Raw genomic sequence first — 14,816 nt, 5'->3', positions numbered from 1 at the left:
CATCCCTTGTAATAGGAATCACTGTGACAGGTCCTCTTTATGGAGAGAGGTGGGGTCAATAAGACCCCACATCTCTCCTCCAGGCTTATAAGCATGAAATCGGTGAAAAATAATTCACCGATCACATGCCGACAGCCGCAATTGTGGCTTTGTTTACTTGCGGGGCCTTCCGACAGCCATAGAGATGACTGGTGACCATCTGGTCACCAGTCATCTCTATGCTTCCGAGACAGTGCCGGCCGATTCGCTCTCCGGGCCCCCGATGGCATGGGAGAGCCCAGGGAATCACCGGATGGCGGTCAGGAGGGTGGGGATGTCCCCCCCTGTCACCTATAAGAACGATCAAGCGGCGGAACTGCGCTTTGATCATTCATATAGTGCTCAGAATCGGCGGCTGAAGACGGTGATATCTGAATGATGCCTGTAGCTGCAGGCATCATTCAGATATCACTGCACAAAGCCGCACAAAGCCGAGGCCGTTAAAAGACGGCCTCTGGTTGTAAAGTGGTTAATTAATCCACTGTCCGCTTAATTAACAAAGACTGTTGCAAAAATGTATTGTTTAACACTATGGCATGACAGATGACTTGAATGATATGACTTAGAGGAAGAACAATATTTGATGTTAATTTACTGCTCTTTTCAGAGATGTTATTTTTAATAGGATAAATACAATAAAAGGCTTCCTAATTAATAAGTTATTAACTACAATTTCATGTTAGTCACTGAAAAACAGCGATCAGAAGAACAGCAACAGATACAATATGTTTGCAGACATGATTCCCAGTAGAATGTCAAGTATAAAGAATGACAAAATAATGTCAATTTTTTCTTTTATTTATTCAAGTAAACCAAGAAATTAAATATCATTGTAAACAGAGTGGACCTAAAATGAAGTCTCACTCATGTTCAAGAAGGTTCTAGAAGCTGTAGGAAAAAAATAATTGCTTGAATATACAAAAGTAATACTTATTATAATGACAAGTATAAATGGTAGATGCAAAAAATAGAAAACTTTAACAATTCATCTAATTTATTATAATTACAAATTAACAACTTAAACAAAATCTAATAGACAAACAATCTTTTTATCATTTTTACATGCTTATCACCTATACACCAGATCTTTAATATATTGGTTGATTTACTAAAACTGGAGAGTGCAAAATCAGGCGCAGCTGTGCATGGTAGCCAATCAGCTTCTAACTCATGGTTGTTCAATTAAAGCGGATCTCCCACGCAAAACACATTTCTTTCTTAAGGGCTAGCTAAACTGTTAATGCCACTAATTTGAAAAACTCACGTTTTCTGTCTCCCGCGGCCGCTCCGCTGCCATTATGTATTAAATAGTAACTTATATTCTAGCTTCCGTTTCGGTTTCCATTTTAACTGTGGGCATAATCCCACAACCCAGCACTTCCTTCTTCCGGTGGATGCTGATGTCCCAGCATCCACCGCTCGATCTCGCGCATGCGCACGAGCAACGGGTAGCAGCGGCTTGAGCGTCTGTGTTGCCCGCCCTCCTTGCTTTGTTTATGCCGCGCGTCACTTCCTGCTTAGGAAATCGTGCGATATTTGATCACACGGCTGCGCAGTGAACACAGGGAGTGCACTGCATTGACAAGGAAGTGACGCAATGCCCGGATAATTCCCGCAGTGAGACAGACCGGAAGGCTCACTACTGTACAGGTACTGTACAGATTTACTTAAAGCGGTAGTTCACCCTGACCCACATGATGTTACCATCGAGACAGGCATTGTAGCGCGAGCTACAGTATGCCTGTCCCGATTTTTTTAACCCCGTACTCACCTCGTAGTCGTCCATCGTAGATTTCGGCTCCCGCGGGGAATGGGCGTGCCTATGGAGAGGGAGGATGATTGACGGCCGGCCCTGGCACGTCACTCTCCCCGAAGACAGCCGGAGTAGGTCTCGGCTCTTCACGGCGCGTGCGCACAGGCTATGCGCACGCGTCGTGAAGACCAAGCCTATTTCGGCTATTTCCGGAGAAGCGTGACGCGCCAGAGCCGGCCGTCAATCATCCTCCGTCTCCAGAGGCACGCCCATTCCCCGGTATCTTCGATGGACGACTACAAGGTGAGTATGGGGGGAAAAAATTCGGGACAGGCATACTGTAGCTCGCGCTACAGTGCCTGATTTAAAGGTAAAAGAAAAAAAAAATTTTTTTTTTCCTGTCGATAGGGTGAACCCCCGCTTTAAAAAAAACATCCGTTTTTATAATGTCATACAGCGGCAGTGTTTTTAAATAAATGTTATAATTAGGGTGGAGATCCGCTTTAAGCTTTGACAAAAAAAAAAAATAGAAGCTGATTGGTTTTTATGGAGAGCTGCACCCGATTTTGAGCTCTCCGGTTTTATTAAGTCAGGGTTTTTTTACAGAACGATTATACGTTTAAATGGAAGTCTCCAATATGTCATTTATGGCTATCAAGATGTAAAGATTTCTCTCATAATATTATTGATTCTCTTATTTTCAGTCCAGAAACCTCATTCGTGAAGGCAGTCTATATGCAAGGAAATGTGCAGTGAGATTATTAAAACCTCTGCATTATGGTTGAAAACAATGCACAGAAAAATTACAAGTAGTATCTAAATTTCAAAAGTGAAATAGCTGCACTAGCAACTATTACTAACAAGTCAGTTATTCAAAAAAATCCAGACTACCACCATAATCACTAAAATATTTACAAAAAAGTTAAATTGCAAGGTACAGGGCATTGTTTTTCTATAGTTATATAAGGCCCAACTAATAAACATGTAAAGTGAGAAACATTGACTATCTTGAAAATGTATTTTCTATAGGTATCATCACTTTCTCAAGCAATTGAATGAGAAACATAACAATGATACATTTCACCATTATTTAGGTTTGTCTTCCTCTAAACCCATGCATTCATTTATTCATGTAAAGTCATCACATTCCCTGATACCAGCCTTAAAGTGATACTAGTAAAAAAATGTTTTTCAAAATAACAAACATGTTAGAATTACGCAGTGGTTTTGCACAGAGCAGCCCATATCCTCCTTTTTTCGCTGGCGCTCCTGGCTCCTCTATCCTGCTGAGTGCCCCTCATTGGCTCACTGACTTTGATTGACAGCAATGGGAGCCAATGGCACTTCACTGCTGTCTCAGCCAATGAGCAGGGAGAGTCCCGGACAGCCGGGTCTCTCCTGCAACATCGCTGGATTGAGATGGGGTTCAGGTAAGTATGAATGCAGTTCACCTTCTGCCTTTACAACCACTTTAAGTTACTTTTCACTTTTCAGCCTACAACTCTACCCCCGGCCCCTCCTTCTTGCTGACACTCTATTTATTCTCACACTGGCTGGAATTTTTTTTTTTTTACATGGAAGGTATTGTAAAATAGACACAAGAGTCAGTCAGCTGGGACAACAGAAAAAAGTAGCTCCAAAAGTATGTAAAGTACAGCAATTTTCTGACTCATCCAAAAAAGAGTAATGTTACCTGCTAGCAAACTATATGTAAAAACAGTAAGAGTGTTAAGTAAGACCCAAAAGCATTGGAATATTGGTTGTGAATAGTGCTTCAACAGCTATGGACAGACTCAAAACCTTACTTTTCTCATTTTGGGAGATTTGCACATTCTACTGTGTTGATGATATTAAAAAAAAGTCACGACGCAATAGCCAATGGTTCACTAAACCGCTTGCTTAACAGCTTTGTACATCTAATTTTTTCTCCACAAAACTTCATCAAAACGTCTAGTGCCAATGCTTAATATGTATTGATTAATACAGTCCTGATCAAAAGTTTAAGACCACTTGAAAAATGGCAAAAACTCATATTTTAAATTGTTGGATCTTAACAAGGTTCCAAGTAGAGCTTCAACATGAAGAAATGAGAGTGAGACAAAACATTTTTTGAGCATTCAATTAATTGAAAATAACGAATAAACTGAAACAGGCGGTTTTTCAGCTGATCAAACGTTTAGGACCACATGCCTTTAAAAGGCCAAATCTGTGCAAAGATGTGGATTCATTGTCATTGTCTGTCAGGTAATCACACGTTGTGATGGCAAAGGCAAAAATACTGTCCCTTTTTGAATGTGGTTGGGTTGCTGAACTGCATAAGCAGGGTCTCTCACAGCGTGCCATCGCTGCTGAGGTAGGACGCAGTAAGACAGTCATTTGGAATTTCTTAAATGATCCTGAGGGTTATGGAACAAAAAAGTCAAGTGGAAGACCCCAAAAAAATTCACCAGCGCCAAGCCGGAGGATCCAATTGGCTGTCCGTCAAGACACTGGACGATCCTCGACCTAAATTAAGGCCCTTACTGGTGCTGACTGCAGCCCCATAACCATCAGATGGCATCTAAAACTGAAGGGCCTCAAAAACAAAAAACTTCTTCAAAAACCTTGTCTCCTTGAACGCCACAGAACTGCTCGTTTGGACTTTGCAAGAGAGCCCCAAACATGGGACATTCAAAGGTGGAAGAAAGTTTTATTCTCTGATGAGAAAAAATGTAACCTTGATGGTCCTGATGGTTTTCAACGTTACTGGCATGACAAGCAGATCCCACCTGAGATGTTTTCTATGCGCCACGGTGGAGGGGGCGCCATAATGGTCTGGGGTGCTTTTTCCTTCAGTGGAACAATGGAGCTTCAGGAAGTGCAGGGGTGTCAAATGGCCGCTGGCTATGTCCAGATGTTGCAGAGAGCATTCCTCATGACTGAGGGCCCTCGTCTGTGTGGTAACGACTGGGTTTTTCAACAGGACAATGCTACAGTACACAATGCCCGCAGGACAAGGGGCTTCTTCCAGGAGAATAACATCACTCTTTTGGCCCATCCTGCATGTTCCCCTGATCTAAATCCAATTGAGAACTTTTGGGGATGGATGGCAAGGGAAGTTTACAAAAATGGACAACAGTTCCAGACAGTAGATGGCCTTCGTGCGGCTGTCTTCACCACTTGGAGAAATGTTCCCACTCACCTCATGGAAACGCTTGCATCAAGCATGCCGAAACACATTTTTGAAGTGATCACAATAACGGCGGAGCTACTCATTACTGAGTTCATGTTTGGAAGTTGGATTTCTGTTTTGGGGGGGTTTAGGTTTTTTTAGGAGGTGTAGTCCTAAACTTTTGATCAGCTGAAAAACAGCCTGTTTCAGTTTATTCGTTGTTTTCATTAAATTGAATGCTCAAAAAATGTTTTGTCTCACTCTCAATTCTTCTTGTTGCATGTTGAAGCTCTACTTGGAACCTTGTTAAGATCCAACAATGTAAAATATGATTTTTTGCCATTTTTCAAGTGGTCTTAAACTTTTGATCAGGACTGTATAAACTATTGATGCAAATAAAAAAAATCATCATATATTGTTTCTTATCATAACTTTCTTTCTTTGGCTATACTTGCTTTCTATAATCTGCTCTGAGGCTGTGGTTGTTAGCAGAAAAAAACAAAAAAAACTGCAGTTTAGTCATCATTTATTGAAATCAAAGAAACATCTAAAAATAGTAACATTTATTTTCTCGAGAAGTGTTTTTCATTTTATTTAAAAATCTCCAATGTTCTATGAATTGTCAGTAAAGTCTGATGTTAGGTAAGAAACATCACAGCATAAATATTCTTGGAGAACACAGAATGTTCTACAAAAAAGAAGGCACAAACATATAAGACCATAAGAATTTTTTTTATTTATTTCCCATTGGGCTTTGGACTGCTTTGAAAGAAATATGCTAATGTCTACAATTGTTTTGACAAATATTTGCACTGCAGCGAGGCCTGGCCACTATGGTTATACAAAAAATCTCCAAAACATGGAGCTGAAGCAGCCACCACTGCACCTTCTTATAGAGATTAAAGGACTGGAGGCATATTGGTCATCAGATTGGATCCTGCCACCATCAGGAAATGTAGCAAAGGGGGGCCAAATCCTCAAAATCGTAGCCTAACTTAATTTTTCCCATTTAAGTTACACTGGCGGGAAATTTCTACCTAAGTGCCCGATCCACAAAGCACTTACCTAGAAATTTCACGCAGTGTAACCTAAATTCTCCCGGCGCAAGGCGGTCCTGTTATCCAGGGGGCGATGACAATTTAAATGAGGCGCGCTCCCGCGCCGGCCGTACTGCGCATGCTCGTGACGTCATTTTCCCGACGTGCATCGCGCGAAATTACGTTACGCCGGGCTTTGTGGATTGCGACGGGACAATAAAGTTGCGACGGGATAAAAAGATACGGCGAAAAAAAAAATCTAATTTAAAAAAAAATCTCCGCGATCGAAAAAAAGGTCTGTTTTTGCAAGGTGTAAACAGTTTACACCTTGTAAAAGCATCCCTAATTTTACGCATGCAAACGTAAACTTACGGAGAAAAAACAAAGCTGAAAAGCTTTGTGGATCTCAGTAAGTCCTCATTTGCATATGCAAAGCGGCATTTCGACGCGAAATGCCCCCAGCGGCGGATGCGGTACTGCATCCTAAGATCCGACAGTGTAAATCTCTTACAGATGTCGGATCTTCTGCCTATCTTTGGAAAACTGCTTCTGAGGATCAGTTCCAAAGATAGGCACAGGGATACGCAGGCGGAACAGCAGATCCGCCTGCGTATCCCTTTTGAGGATTTGGCCCGGGGTTCTCAAAGTGCTGACATTTGGGCTCACTTTTTGATGGTGGCATCAGATGAATCAATGTACCCTTGTATCGAGTATCTAATAGGGTGGTCACCCAATAGTGGTGCTCCATTTTGATGACCCAAACCCTGAGCTACTTGTACAGGCATTTGAACATTAAACACCTCATCTGTCACAGATTTCCTGTAACAGAGAGCCCAAAGCCCTCAATCTCACCCCAAGCATGCATAACTGCCAGGGTTTGGGAGAGGTGAACTATCCCCCATAAGTCTGCCCCTATTTCTCCCCCCTCACTATTAGCACCCCAACCCTACTCCTCATTGTACAGGGTGGGCCATTTATATGGATACATCTTAATATAATGGGAATGGTTGGTGATATTAACTTCCTGTTTGTGGCACATTAGTATATGTGAGGGGGGAAACTTTTCAAGATGGGTGGTGACCATGGCAGCCATTTTGAAGTTGGCCATTTTGAATCCAACTTTTGTTTTTTCAATAGGAAGAGGGTCATGTGACACATCAAACTTATTGGGAATTTCACAAGAAAAACAATGGCGTGCTTGGTTTTAACGTAACTTTATTCTTTCATGAGTTATTTACAAGTTTCTGACCACTTATAAAAATGTGTTCAATGTGCTCTCCAGTGACATGTGGTGAATGCTACGCTATGGGCTCTTGCTGAATGAAGCTAGGACAGCCACTGATGTTTCTTAATTAGACCCCTTTCACACTGAATACGCCTATAGCGGAGCTTTAAAATCGCGGTAAAATGATTTTACCGCGATTTTAACGCTCTGCTATAAGTTTGTGTCACATGACCCTCTTCCTTATGAAAAAAACAAAAGTTGGATTCAAAATGGCCGACTTCAAAATGTCCGCCATGGTCACCACCCATCTTGAAAAGGTCCCCCCCTCACATATACTAATGTGCCACAAACAGGAAGTTAATATCACCAACCATTCCCATTTTATTAAGGTGTATACATATAAATGGCCCACCCTGTATATCTCCTCTTCCTCAGGATCCTGCTGGCCTGGAGACAGTCATCTTCTTCTTGCTCCTGCTTCCAGTACCTAGTCCACCAGGCCTCACAGTGTGTGTTCCACTGGAGTTGTATCACTTATCCTTGCCTTATACAGTATGTGGGGGTGTCATTAATGAGGCATTTGGCTGGCAGCTGATGTTGCTACTGCAATTCTGGAATGGTTTGACCGCCTAAAGGCAACAAACCCTTCAAGCCTTATGTAGGATCTCCTGGAAGCATCAGTACTTCATGGTGAACCACAGCAACAACAGGTTGAAGACATGTGCCTGTGTTTTTTTTCCAGGTGAAGGTGAGCAAGTAAATTAAAACCATTGCCACAAACAACCTTGCTTGGCTAAAAATGGTGTGGGGTCAGCCACCCCTTGGTCTGGGACTGCAGAGCAGCCAGCAGCTCTGGCCCAGTATGACTCCTATACCCTAGGCATATGAGCTTCAGCACAGGATTGTAGTGTCTAACCTGGAATAATGTAAATGCTCTGTGGAGTTTGGGGATGGTTTTAAAGGAGTCAGAAGATGAAGACCAGCAAAGAGGAGATGGTACAAATGACTGCTCTGTCGCCATCTGAAAAGACACATGGTGATACCAACCAGCTCCAGTAGTATGCCCCATCCTGCACCCTTCCCTGTGGGCAGCAGATACATTTACAAAAGTTCCACATCGAAGAGCTCTTTCTATTTACTGACTATTCAAATGATTAGGTGTTGTCCTCGTGCTAGGCAATTTTTTCAAAACACCTACCTGAATTATATATTTAGATTTTTCACTTCAGCCCTAAAAAAATCAGGTGTTGCCGCCAAAACTACCTAAAAGCCATTTCATGTTAAAATGAATGAGATTGTATGCTACAGCTGTATTTAAGCCAAGCTAAATATACCAGTTAAACAAATTATTTACATTAATTATTAATATGTAATGTCTCAATATGGTGTTGCTGATAGCATATGTAAAAAATCACACTGTTCCATAACACCAAATACAGCTTAAAGGCAACAGCCAAGCATGTAGTTTAGAACCACAAAGTAAACTGTAATCTTTAAGTTAACTTGTATGTCAGATTGACCTCTAAAGTAAAACTTAAAAAAAAAAAATCACATACATCAGTCTTGTAATAAACACCTAAAAATGTTTTGTACCAAATAGCATAATTGTACCATGAAAATTACAATGAACATTTGGCAAATAACCATGAGGCTAGCACCAACTGTTTAAATATATTTGTGTTCATGGGCTACAAAAATGTAAAGAGCAAATATTGTGTATTTCTACCATCCTATTAAATGTACTGCATCCTGATTCTCCTGCTATTAGCAATAATAATGTAAAAGTAAAAAAATTTAATGCATTAAGTACCTACGAATATATGGTTTTATTTGATAAAACAAGCTTACTTACATGGATCAGATTTGGAAAATGTGTCTCTGTCCAAAAGGTTCCTGTATGAAAAAAAAAAAAAAAAAGATTTAATTCTATTAATCTGAGTTTTATTAGAGAACTGTACAGTATTGCAAGAATTACATACATATAAGGTCATTTATTTAAAACATAAAATGTATGCAGTAATTTTTTTACCGTATTTTCCACACCATAAGATGCACTTTTTCCCTCCAGAAATATGGGGGAAAATGTTTCTGCAAATATACGACAGGCTCCGCCCCCACCGCCGCTGGTTCCTCCCCTCATCGCAGCTGGCTCCACCCTTGTTGCCAACAGCAATGTTCCCCACCATCACCGCCAGAAGAGAGACAGGAGAGTGCGGGGACAGACATCCATACCCCCCCCCCCCCAGGCTCCAGGCGATCTTCTGACTGGGCATGACACTGTGCCTAAGACAGAGCATTCGGCCTCTCGGGCTGCTCTGTCTTCTGTCAGGCAGATGAGATAACATGAGGTCAGTCTGCATTTATGGCAATGGTCACTCTGCATGTCACTCTGCATTTATGGCAATGATCACTCTGCGTGTCACTCTGCATTCATGGCAATGGTGACTCTGCATTTCATGGGCACTGGAAAATATTTTAGTACACCATTTGGTTCAGAATATTTTTTTTCTTGTTTTCCTCTGCTTTCCGCTGCTCTGTCTTCTGTCAGGCAGATGAAATAACATGAGGTCAGTCTGCATTTATGGCAATGGTCACTCTGCATTTATGGCAATGGTCACTCTGCATTTCACTCTGCATTTATGACACTGGTCAGGCTGCATTTCATGGGCACTGGAAAATATTTTAGTACACCATTTGGTTCAGAATATTTTCTTTCTTGTGTTCCTCCTCTAAAATCTAGGTGCGTATTATGGTGCATCTTATGGTCAGGTGCGTCTTTTGGAGAAAAAAATATGGTACCTTTTTTTTTTACTTTTACAAATGAAAATTATTATTTTTTCCCCATTCACCCATTGCATGAGATTTTACTCTTCCCAAGTCTCATTAAAGCTAGTAGCATTCCACCCTGTGATGCACACCACATCCACCAGTTTCAACAGAAAATTAAAAATAAAATGAGTAGTACTAAGTACAGCAGGAAGTCCTCATTCATGATGTTTTACTGCAAAGGAAAATGATGTAGGCTATCACTGTCCATCTCTCTTTTTTAAAAAGGTTAAGTGCCTGGTTGTCCTGCCTATATATTACCTGAAAAATTACCTGCTTTGAACTACCGTGAAATGGTGGAATGTGAAGCAGGCTCTCCCTTACTGGGACCTTTGCGAATTACGGAAATCCAGTCAGTCTGTCTGAAGGAAGATGTAGATGAGCGGTGGACACAAATTGTAAACACATCCAAGCAATGGAGGGGTTTCTCCTTAGGATGAACCAGAGCAGGACAGAAAGTTGGAAGATTGTCCTGGTTACGGAAGAAGGCAGAGACCACCTTAGATGCAAAGAAGGCTCATAAAGGATAACAAATGCTTTTTTTTTTATATAAAACAAAGCTGCCAAGTTAGCCTTGCCTCATGTCAATGAAGAAATTACCTTGTGAGTTATTAAAAACAATGGAATATAACTGATCGGTATAGAAGGTGGTCTTTAAAAGGGCCAAAAGAACCAAGCTGAGATTTCACTGGACACTGTAGAAGTAGAATTACAGTATGTGAGCAACACCTTGTACAAAGGCCTTCACTCGGTAAAGAGAATCAAGTGGTAAAGCAAAGGAATGACAACAAACTGGTAGTGCTGTGTGACCAAATAAAAACATGGGGAAAGCTGATAAGCAGGAAAGATAGGGACAGGCAAGTATGTACCTTTGATGTCCACATAGGCCAGATAGTCTCCCGGATTGACGGAGATAATGACTTACCTGTTGGATTTCGTGTGACATTTTTTGCACTTGAATGTTTTGAAGTCCAGGATGGATTGGATGCCCCTTCTGGCTTTGGGAATGGTGTACAGCTTGGGGTAAAAACCCTGAAACCTTTCCACTTAAAGAACAACTACAATTACTCCTTGACCCAGGAGTTCTGCCAAAGCAGCATAGATATCTGTTAGTCTGTTAGTCATTTCAGACAGACTGGTAGATTTGACAACGTGAAGGGGAGAAGAGGCAGAGTAAGTGAAACTCGAAATACAAGCTACAAGCCTCTGACGCCACAGCTTTTGCCAAGGGAATTACAAATTCTCTCAGTCCAAGTGCGTGCAAATGTTAATAGATGCCTCTCTCCCCAAAAGTTGGGTTGTCCCCCTATTGTGAGGACGACTCGTAGAATTGGAGGACTTGGGGGGCCCATGATTTTTTCCTTAAAAATTGAAAATTCAATGATTGGTAAGGACGTCAAGGAAAACATGGACTTGGAAAGGGTATCCAGATGCTTGTCTACTTGATATTTAAATGTCAGAATATCCTCAACAGGAACAGTAAGTTATTTTTAGGTAAAAAAAAAAATCGCTGGGTCCACAATGGGATTTTGCTCAGTATTTTAGAGAAACAAAAAAAACTTTTCAAAAATAATTCAATATTCATACAAAAACAGGTTTGTTGGATACATATGAACAATGCCATCAGATATGGGCCCCCTGGAGGATATTCAGGGAGTCAACAGAAATTAAGAATCTTTCTTTGAAATCATAGTAGGTCCTAAATATGACTGGCCCTGGACTTGTTAACATTCTCCCACCAGTACACTAGGTGTCTCTTGAGTAACCCAAGCAGAGCCCAGCTCCCAAGGGTACAAGCTAGCTCCACAATTCTCAATCCAGCAGAGTCAGGGTAAGGCCTCCAAGGTGGTGCCAAAGATAAGCCAATCTGCATAGCTGGATAAGAAGTCCCTGCTCAGCAGCATAAATAAGAATCTTGGTTGAAGAGAAAATTGTCTTGATATAAATTAAAAACAGCTAAAAAATGTTGGTATACTTTTCTCCAAAAAGAAAAGACATTCATCCTCCTAGGACTCTGATTAATGATAAATGATTAAGGCATCAATGAGTTGTTGGGGTTATACCTGGCTGGCCAACAGATTTTTTCTTTGCAAGTGTCCAGCAGTATAATGTTCTTGATTCTACTGATACTGTGTACTTGATAAACAAATAAGAAAACTAAAGCAGTATTATAGTGGTTGTAAAGGCTGAAGTTTTTTTTACCTTAATGCATTCTCTACATTAAGATAAAAATAATTCTATTTTCACTTGGTGATCCAACCAATAGGTCTGTTATTTTTCAACATACTTTAACAGACACAGCTGTGCACACTAAGTAGCAGTTAGAAGATTGAGACAAACCATTTGACACTGACAGGGGTACCTAAAATGGTCAGCTGTTATTCATTTGTGTAAACCCTTTATCCCAAATAGAACAACAAACTCGTTGCTGTAACTACTTATAAAGTGTTATGAGTTAAGCTTCTATCTGTTATGCCTTGTACACGCGATCGGAATTTCCGGTGGAATAAACTCTGACGGATTTTTCAGACGGAAATCCATTCAAGCTGTCTATGCAAGACAGCTTGAATGGATTTCCATCTGAAAAATCCGTCAGAGTTTATTCCACCGGAAATTCCAATCGCGTGTACAAGGCATAACAGATAGAAGCTTAACTCATAACACTTTATAAGTTACACACTGTAACACCAAATTCCGACCGTCCATACAGACGAATTAAATTTCCGATATACATTTTTTCAGCGGGAAAAAAAAGAACATATTCTCTTTCTAAGTGCTTCGGAATTTCCGATGGAAAAACTCAGATGGGGCACACACACGGTCGGAATATCCGATGAAAAAATTCAGTCTGACTTTTTCCATCGGAAATTCCGATCGTGTGTACAAGACATTAGTCAAGTCCCTCTACCCTCCCCTCTGAATGACTGTTCTGCCCCTCCAACCAATCGCTGAATTGTGATCTCTATAACTGATCTAGTTTTGATGAGATAGCTATAACATACAGTCTCAGTAGAACATGCAGACGGTGACTGCAGTACCTTGCAGTACCTTGTCATTTGGTGTGGAGTCCATGGACTACTTTCTCTGCATTCTGGTTTGATTTCAGCCTGTTCAGATGAATGGACTGCAAAATCGAACCACACGGGAACCTGCAAGAATAGCAAAGGAACATGGACCACGTTTCTCTGTGATTCATGGGCCCTTAATATTGATATTATTAAGGAGATGTAGCTGGATGGGAATAATATAGTTGTAGTTGGAGAGCATGGAAACTATTATTATTTATACATCTATACCATCCTGTCATGCTTTCTCAGCCTGTTCAGATCTTCTGCCCAGGAGAGAAAATCTAAAATTTTCCTCACAAAACCCGCTAACACTATAAAACATTTTTAGCTATGGGATTCCGAATACCATATAGCGCTACTTGTGCTAATGGATGTCATATTTCTTAAACATTTTTCTTTAACATTTTATACACTGTCAGCAGCTCACCTCCCCTATTGCCCCCTCAGAGCATTTAAAGGCTGAAGAAAAATGCCAAATGCTGATCTTTAGTTAAAAATGCTGACAACGGGATGCTGGCACATGTTCGCATATCTGGCAAGACAGATCTCATCTGCATACTTGTTCTAGGTAAATCAGTCAAAGCATAGAAGACAGAAGGCAGTATCACAGATAGGTAACTAGTAGTTGCAGGAGTATAAGTCAGCAACAGCATACATCATATTAACTTGCTTGAGTTGTCAAACGAATATGTACATTTTGGAAGTGAAGCATTATAGAGTTCAATGGACCGTACTGACAAAGCCACAGAGTTCCATTCTGCTTTCTTCTGTGACCGCCTAAAGCAGGCAGGGCACAGATGGAATATTGGCAAGATATCAGACATGCTTTAAACTTTCGATTCTCTTGAATCTTTAAAGGGAATATATTAATATATATACACACACACACACTATATTATATATATATATATATATATATATATATATGTTAACACACAAACACACACATATACCCTGCTTTTAAACAATGGTTGCACTTTGCTGTTGTTCCTTCTCACAATGCAAGTCTGAATCACAATACTCATCAAAAGCAAAGCACTTCCTGTGTGGCTCTTATCCCAACAGTTGTTTCAGCAGGAAATTATAGTCCCTAAAAGCTACTTCTTGTTATTGAATTACAAATCTCTTTATATAATTTAAAAATGTAAAATATAATACAAAATATAAAAATATGCTTGTAAACATGTCTAAACTTAAACACTAGCATGTAAAATACTAGCTCAAAATGTGAATTAACTTAACCTCTTATTGCCATCCATATTATTTATATATGTGGTAGCAAGCTGGTGGGTTGTAGCACAGAGCTCCAGCATTTATGTTATACAATTGTATCTGCCACAAAAAAAAAAAACAGCTGGATCCAAAATGGTAGTATTGATTAAAGCATTAAAACACACATAAGAGTTCAAAAAACAAATTAGATTCACTAGGCACACATGAAAACTTGCATATACACTTGCCTACACTATACTTTTTTTGTTGTATAACTTAAATTAATGGAGAGAAAGAGAAATTGAAAGAGGTAAGACTATTTAAGGGATAGGAAACTCAGGTGGTTGGGAGAAATACAAAGGTCAATGGTTGCACTGAAGGCGCACTCAGGCAAACAAGAAATGTGAGTCACTTATCCAAGATTTAGCCTTAACGTGGATGTAAAGGTTTAAGGTTTTTTTTTTAACCTTCATGCATTCTATGCATGAAGATAAAAAATCTTCAG

General features: G+C 40.3%; 1 protein-coding gene across 1 annotated transcript in view; it reads right to left on the bottom strand.

The window, feature by feature from the left end:
- The window catches only part of CPNE8 (copine 8), a 335,485-nt gene that overhangs the window by 228,657 nt on the left and 92,012 nt on the right, over window positions 1-14,816 (bottom strand). Inside the window, exon 2 of the mRNA XM_040343623.1 lies at window positions 9,058-9,098. Coding sequence (XP_040199557.1) covers window positions 9,058-9,098 — 41 coding nt within the window. The remainder of the gene's footprint in view (window positions 1-9,057; window positions 9,099-14,816) is intronic.

This window comes from Rana temporaria, chromosome 3 (assembly GCF_905171775.1).
Source record: "Rana temporaria chromosome 3, aRanTem1.1, whole genome shotgun sequence".
In the NCBI taxonomy this organism is placed as follows: domain Eukaryota; kingdom Metazoa; phylum Chordata; class Amphibia; order Anura; family Ranidae; genus Rana; species Rana temporaria.
This window is presented reverse-complemented; position numbering and strand designations above follow the sequence as displayed.